The following is an 8,057-nucleotide window of genomic DNA, read 5'->3' on the forward strand; positions in this document are numbered from 1 at the left end:
TTGACGCATCTTATTTTTGTCAACATGTGAAAAATGTGAATACTCTGTCAGCGCCTTTTATCTTATTTTTTTTTTTTTTGTGTGGAAGGAAAATGCAAACAAATGTGCTGGGAATGGCAGGGGGGTGGGGGGGGTGAATGGACGGTGTATTCTTCTTCCACTGTCGGAAATGCATGATCTCGACTGATCCATCCCGGCCCCCCCGTTCCGCCGTGCGTGGCTTCGTTTTGGCTCCTCCCACCCTCCGCCCCTTCATGTGCATCGATATGAAACATGTACAGCACTTAATAATGTTTTTTTTTTTTTTTTTACCCTTTTATCATTCTCAACAGTTTTTATTTCTTCTCTTAGGCGTCTGATTTAATGGAGACATTTCCAGTGGGATGTATTTATTTGCTGATTTATTTATTTCTGTAAAGGAGCGTGCAATGTCATCACTGTAGGCCAGTAACGCCATGCTTTTTTTAAATTGACTATTATGATTAATAAAGCATGTGTTCCTATGGGCCTGTATACCATCACTGTGTGAGAATCGTCTTTTAACACAAGGACACACACTCAGCTGTAGCAGGAATCCACTTTTCTTTTATTAGCGAATATTACTTGAAAGTCACAAGAGGACGTTGGCTCGTGCTAACAGCCCCCCCCCCACCCCCCCAGCCACTCTCTCTCTCTCTCTCTTTATCTGACTCTTTTCTACCTCGCACAACCACCCCTTTCTATCTCTTCATCTCCAGACATCTTTTAATCTCCTCCTCCATCTCCTTCTTTTTTTTATCTGTCCTCCCTGCATCTCCTTGATGAACACAGGCACATGCGGCAGCACCTCGTTCTCATCACGCTCCTGATTGGACGAAACCGGTGACTCTGACCTTGACAAACAGGAAACCAGAGGGTGAATCGTGTGCGGAGAGAGGATCGGTGAACTTAACTGCGTTTTTTGATGTGGGCGGCGATTTATCTGCACACTTTTACGACCAAAATGGTGTTAAGTTGAGATGCTGCAATAGAAGATTTACTCGTCTGCAGTGAATTATCAATTTTCTGTGACATTTAACACAAAGTGAAAATCTTATCAAGTCATTTTTTAATCTGTAGACTCCTTTTTACTGATTTTACTGTAGCAAACTCTTAGTTTTTCTTCTTTCGAGGTCAACAACAGGTCTAATATATTCTGGGTTATCAGTAAATTAAAGAAAATAATATATTAAACACAGCCTTTGCAGCCGTAGCTACACACATGTATGTAGGCAGCTTAACTAAACCAGTAAGCCCACATAAATATCCCCTGATAAACTTAATACCACCAACCTGCTTAAATTCACATATTGAATTAACTCTCAGACCACAACAGTACATGTCATACTGATGACTTTGTAGAGTCTTGTTCCATATAGTTTTATTTGCACATCTTTTTTTTGTTATCTTCATCTGTCCATCTCAGGGAGGGACAGAATTGTAGGTTTTTTCTTTGGTTTCAACTCTTCTTCGGTTCTGCAGACGGTTACATGATGTCGTGCTGGTGCTGCGTCGACTCGCTGACGACCTGCGAGGCGGGAAACACAGCGGTCAGAGTGAGAATCTTAATAGCAGATTTATTGGGAAGTGCAAATCCCTTTAGAATCCATATTATGAGCCAAGTCTGAGCAGGTCTTGAGTGTGTGGTGCGTTCACTTGCACAACGAAACCCTGGCGAGCCACCTGCTGCTCACAGGTTGAACAAATTTAAACTAAATGTTGATGATGGTGAAACAGCTCCAGGAACATTTCAGGTATGTGGATCTTTTTTTCTTATCTGAGCTGCAAAAACAGTATAATATTACAGTTGCATGTAGAACCAACTATGTGTATTTCAAAGGAACTGTAAAAATCTTTAACAACCAAAGACTTGTTTGTAGGTATTTTTGTTGTGTGCTATAGTTCAGTGATGCATGTCAGAGGAATCTAGAGATTGTAAATGTTATTAATTTTATGTGATATATATATTAGACTTATGGTATTTTCCCTGTAGTCTTTTCTCTATTGTATCATATCTGTGCTTTATCCACTTTCTTAAGTTATTTCTAATTTTTTGTCTGAATAATGTTAATGATGTCAAGAAACTAAGAATAAAACATATTTTTGATAGCACTTATCAGAACAAGAGGCAAACATTTCTAGAAAGAAATTAAATTAAATTGATTTATGTTAGTGTGTTTCTTGTCCTAAGAAAATAAGGTGTTTAGGACTCAAATGTGAATGGAAACATCTGTGTTTTTCCTTTTTCATTTGCAAGAGGTGTGATTTAAAAATAACAGCATGCCATAATTCAGCACAGTCAGCAGAGCTGCACATTGGCAAAGCGTAACAGTGTCAATTTTTTTGCTGATAAAATTGCAGTCTCAGCTCGTCACAACATGCCCGGAATGTGTTTTTTTTTCCAAGGAAACTGTGGGTGCAGTGATTTTCCACTCGGGTGGGACGAGGATATTTGCACGTCCCTTTGGCTCAACTAGTTGTTACGTTGTGTTTACTTGCAAAATACCTCCTGGATGAAATGATAAAAAAAAGGACACAGTGTAACTAAGCTGAGTCCTTAAAGATACGTTTTGAAAGCCTGTGACTCAATACAAATGTTAGAATTTGCTTGAAAATGTCTCGTGCTATTCAATCTTCTACTTTCTGAGACAATGTCACCCTTTACTATAAAAAATGTTACCTAATGAGGACAAATGGAAAAAAGGTGACGATTTGGAGGGCAGTGACCCAGTCTGACGACAGATCTATGTAGATGTAAACCCATTGGTTCATTAGGATCAGAACAAATTGACAAAACAAGTCAATATGAGGCGTGTGTGTGTTTGTGTGTGTTTGTGTGTGAGTGTGTGTGTGTGTGTGTGTGTCTGCCTGCGCATGCTCCACCTCTCCATCTCGGGTCTCGATGGTCTTGATGAGAACAGTTTTCTTTGAATGCATCTCAGTGGCCCGCGGCTGGTGTTCAGGGCTGGTCTCTGTACAATCCGAAAAAAAGTCATTGTTAATATCATCAGTTCTACTATTAATATAAATATTCCCCAGATCATTACCTACAGTTTGGGTTTAAAGCTTATTTTTTGTTCTGATTTTTTTAATTATATACAAATGTTGGTCAGACAATGGTGCATTCAGGTAACAGTGGATGGGATCGTACCTCGGTAGCTCAGGGTGGAGTAGCTCTGCACAGGCAAGGCAATTCTGCCGGAATGGAAAATGTGACATCAATTTTAGACTCACTTTTTAATTATTATTACCAATAACAAATTAAGTGTCCTTAAAACTAAACTAAATCACAAATATTCTACATTTATCTGTATACAAAGTGATACTACAAAATGTTGCACCCCCATAGGAAGGTCGTTTTGGACCTAGGTTTCGAATTTTCTTAATAAAACCCGCATCACCTGCTCTCCTCTCCTTCCAGCAGCTTCCTGTAGGTGGCGATCTCCACATCCAGCGCCATCTTGATGTTGAGCAGGTCCTGGTACTCGCGGAGGTGGCGCGCCATCTCGTCCTTCATGTTGGCGATCTCCGCCTCCAGCCGCTCGACGTTGTCCTGGAAGCCGCCGGCGTCGCGTCCATGACGCTCCTCCATGTCCCTCATCTGCCTCATAAGGGACTCGTTCTGGATTGGTGGTGAGAAGAGGTAGATCTTTACTTTGTGTGTGTGTGTGTTTATGTGTGTGTGTGAGAGAGAGAGATGGGGGACGTACGGTGCCTTTGAGCGAGTCGATCTCACAGGTGTAGGACTGGATCTGGTGTCTGAACTCCATGGTCTCCTGACGGGCCGTCTTCAGTGCGTCGTTGTTCTTACTCACCGCCTGGTTCAGGTCAGACACCTGCAGGGCCAAAGGTCAAAGGTCAAAGTTCACGTGCAACTGCTGCAGATGGCTGCACCTTCTCTGACCAGTGTTCCCAGCTCAGAGCCGAGGGTTTGCGATCAGGAATAAAACTGAATGGCTAAAGACAAATCTCAAAATCTGGGGCAAAGGGTAACAACTGCTGATTAAATAAACCATAATAAAACATCTGTCTCTCTCTCTCACCTTGGACTTATACCAGTCTTCGGCCTCTGAGATGTTCTTGGCGGCGATGCCTTCGTACTGTGCTCTGATGTCCCTCAGTGCCGCCGTCAGGTCCGGTTTGGACATGTCCATCTGGATTTGGACCTGGGTTTCCTGCATCTGGGTCTGCAGCTCACGGATCTCCTGCAGGAGGAGGATCCTTTAATGATCAAGTATCTCACTCAGATTCGGTTTCTGATTCTCCTAATAAGTACTGAAATATGACAGAAAATGAAAGGGAACCTCTTCGTGGATCTTCTTGAGGAAGGCAATCTCCTCCTGCAGCGTCTCGATGCGTCTCTCCAGGTCCAGACGAGCCAGAGTGGCAGCGTCCACATCCTGTGCAGGTTTGGTAAATCAGTCATGTTTGCAGTTGTAAATGAACAATCCAAATACTTACATCTTCTCCGGTTTTAATCATACGCCAGATAGTCTGGACTCACCGCTCTGAAAGCAGCCAGGTTGTTTTCTGCGTCCTCTTTCTGGAGCATCTCCTCGTGGAGTCTGGAGGAGGTGATGCAGATGTGTTAGAGAGCAAGATTAGATCAATAATTCAGTGATCACCATCAGTGGCTGAGGCCATGACTGAAAGTGCCTCCATCTCCTCATAAGATGCTTGTATTTTTCATAATTTATTTAAGTTAGATGTTTAGAGACATTTTCCTACAGCATCCATTTCCATGGAGCAGCTCTTTCAGGGAAATTCCTCTGAAATGAACTTCTCCTTTACTGTATATTTTAAATTTTGAGTCATTTTTGGTGCCTTAATCATCTTGACACATATATATATGTCATTAAAATACTGGAATTATCCTGAAAAACACCAGTAAGATGACCTCGCTGTGACCAGTTGTAGCTACAGTCCAGATTCCCATTTACAGTTCACAACTAATGCTTCTTATGATATATTTGGAAAAAAAAGATTTTCCCTGTAAAACATCTGGACCAAAATGCAACAGACAAAAGCCAACAGCGCTTTTATTCATGGAACAAAAGCTCCCAAGCAAAACCAGATGCTATTGTAATCCTCTTAAGTGCTCATTTTATTTATTACACCACAAAAAGCATCTTTAAATCAAAAGTGCAGCCACTGCATTTAACGTTAGAGAATAAAACAAGCTCTGCACAAAATCCCGACAGCGGTAAAAGAAGATAAAGCAGCAGCTACGTTTTATTTTAATTTGTTTTTAGTCGGAGTGAAATCCCACATGAGGGACCTGCCAGTGAATGTTTTAGATTTTATTTGAATCGCAGTAGCTCTGTCCTCCCTCCGAATCCTTATAAAAGTGACACTTCAAATGTAAACCACAGAGAGAGAAAGAGAAAAGACAGATGATTAGAGATCCTTCAGATATGGCTGAGGACTTTCCTCTCCTTTTATAGAAGAGGACATTGTAAACATGTGTGTGTGGGAGAGGGAGTGTGATGAGGTCTAACTTTGGTCAGACTCGTGCAGTAACACACACACACACACACACACACACACACACACACACACACACACACACACACACATACACACACACACACACACACAATATATATTTTAGATAACGAATCCCATGTTCACTTTTCTGTCTTAGGACTGAACAGATCCAACTTGTTTCTTTCTCAGCATCATCTCAAGTTCCTTGTCATGTCTAAATTTAAGCTGTTAAACACTGATATATTTATAGATCCAGAATTTCCAAAGAATTCACATCTTGCTATACATTTAAAAAAACATACAATATACCTGTAAAAAGAGTAGTAGAAGTAACACACCTCAACTTGATATATTTATACATGTTGTATATGAATTGTGTTACTGCAAATTAAACATGAAAGGAGAAGTATTGCCGGAAAGAGAACTTCCAGCCAGTAGAAAAACTCAGTAAATATGCAGAGAGGTGTATTATTTATAGGAGTAGTAGTACTGGTAGTTAAGAATCTCTAAAATAAATACAAAGCCCGGTACTAGAGTGAATGCATTTACTTATTTTCCACTATCATGTTTTAAAAACATTCATTCATTAATGTCTTATTCCTCATTTCATCGCAGACATTTTCATTTTGTGCATATATGCAGTATTGCATATAGGATAATGTATATTTTTGATGGTCTTTATTAATTAACTTTTTTTTATTCGTCTCTCAAATTAAAATTGAACGCTGGAGTTTGTAGAGCTGCTACATATCAATAATCCTCACAATAATCCCTCTGGAAAACAACCCTTATCTGCATGTTACAAATAAAATGCACAAAACCCCTGTCATGCCTCCTTTAAAAACGAAATCTGTCATCCGGGTTTAAAACCTCTTTTGCGTAACCACAACAAACAGAAGGCAACACCTCCGGCTGAGACTCACTCATCTCCCACACAGAGCAGACGTGATATTACACACACGTTTGTGTGTCGTCACATTCATCCACCCACCCCTCCGTACGTCTTCACCCTCATGTGGTGAAGTGTGAATCAGCAGAGATACACAGGGATATATCCAGGTTTGCTTGTACAGGATTTGTTTTGAAGTGTTTAACTTTCCCCTTTTAACATTCCATTGACTTACATGGATTTACTCTAACCTCTAACTGTAACTTGCCCAAACCCAACCCTTAACCTGACACTAAGCTTAAACCTAAGCTACATCTAAACCTAAAACTAACCTTAAAACATGTCTTCACCTGAGAGTTTCATGATTTCCCTTATGGGGACATCCTTTTTGTCCCAGTGAGGAAGACAAGTCATATTGTGACTCTGTAAACAGACATGAGTAATACCTGGACCCCCCCCACACACAGACACACACACACACACATTCTGCACGTGCATATGACTGCAGAAGGTGCATTGACACAACAGCATGCACACACTTTCTTACACACACTGGTGACCTTGCAACAGAAGCATCATTCATTGACAGCCTAACCAAAACCCTCACCATGACCAATACATGCCTTACCCTAACCTTAACTTAAACACAATTTACATCTGACCCCTAACCTTAACCAGGACCTCAGAAATGATGTTTTGCCCCATTAGAACTGAGCTCTGGTCCCCATGATGTCCACTGGTAACAAAAATGAGTTCACACCTCTTCTTAAAGAAACATACACACCCCTACTTGCCCCTCCCACCTGTTTCTGAGCTTGTCCAGGTCATCCACCATGTTGTCCCGCTCCACCTCCACGCGAGACCTCTGATTGGTCACCATCTCCACCTGCCTCCTCAGCTCGCTCATCTCCTCCTCGTACAGGTCGGCGATGCGTGTGGGCTCGCGGCCGCGCAAGCGCTCCACCTCCACCGCCAGCGCCTGGTTCTGCTGCTCCAGGAAGCGCACCTTCTCGATGTAGCTGGCGAAGCGGTCGTTCAGGTGCTGCAGCTCGACCTTCTCGTTGGTCCGCGTGGTCAGGAACTCTTGGTTAAGGGCGTCGGCCAGGCTGAAGTCCAGCGTCTCGCCCATGCCGGCGTGGGAGCGGGACATGGAGGCCCTTGACGCTGCCACCGGCCCGCCATAGTAGCTGGAGGAGACGCGGTAAGCGGGCGCCGACTTGTTCCGGGTCACCTCGTAGACCCTTGAGGTGGCGTGGCCCCCGGCACCACCGCTCTGGCCCAAAAATGAGCGGTTGAGGGAGGGTGAGGCGTAGGTGCCTTGGCCAAAGGTGCGGCGGTAGGAGGAGGCGGTTTGGGCGGAGGAGCTGTAGGAGGCCATGTTGGAGGACGCGTTGGGCCTGATGAGGGCTGCAGCAGAGAAGAAGCACTGAAGAAGAAACAGCTGCCCCTAGCTATTTGTAGTTACCCCCTCCCTCAATTTTCACCCCCTCCTCCTTCTCTTTGTCCGTCAGGTCTTTGTTTCTCTCTCTCGTTTTTCTTTCCGAACTTTTTCTATCTGTCACCTTTCTTTTCTCTATACCTCCTGCACCCTTCCCCCCCCTCTTTTCGTTGCCCTCTCTTAATTTTCCCTTTTGGACAATTCTACCATACTCTAGTTTTCATC

At 42.8% G+C, this 8,057-nt stretch overlaps 1 protein-coding gene across 7 annotated transcripts; it reads right to left on the minus strand.

The window, feature by feature from the left end:
• Positions 1-1,504: 1,504 nt before the first annotated feature.
• On the minus strand, positions 1,505-7,772 carry LOC132996732 (desmin-like). Of its 7 annotated transcripts, none has more exons than XM_061067081.1 (9): positions 7,198-7,772; positions 4,526-4,583; positions 4,323-4,418; positions 4,062-4,223; positions 3,729-3,854; positions 3,420-3,640; positions 3,170-3,213; positions 2,902-2,990; positions 1,505-1,546 (listed from the first exon to the last, which is right to left on the minus strand). In XM_061067081.1, the coding sequence occupies exons 1-9, from the start codon at positions 7,770-7,772 to the stop codon at positions 1,505-1,507; spliced, it is 1,413 nt and encodes a 470-aa protein (XP_060923064.1). The 7 variants fall into 7 exon arrangements, with proteins under 7 accessions (XP_060923064.1, XP_060923066.1, XP_060923065.1 ...); XM_061067083.1 differs by having other exon boundaries at positions 3,420-3,571; positions 4,523-4,583; XM_061067082.1 differs by having other exon boundaries at positions 3,420-3,619; positions 4,523-4,583.
• Between the last annotated feature and the right edge of the window lie 285 nt (positions 7,773-8,057).

The sequence above is a fragment of the Limanda limanda genome, chromosome 23 (assembly GCF_963576545.1).
Source record: "Limanda limanda chromosome 23, fLimLim1.1, whole genome shotgun sequence".
Taxonomy (NCBI): domain Eukaryota; kingdom Metazoa; phylum Chordata; class Actinopteri; order Pleuronectiformes; family Pleuronectidae; genus Limanda; species Limanda limanda.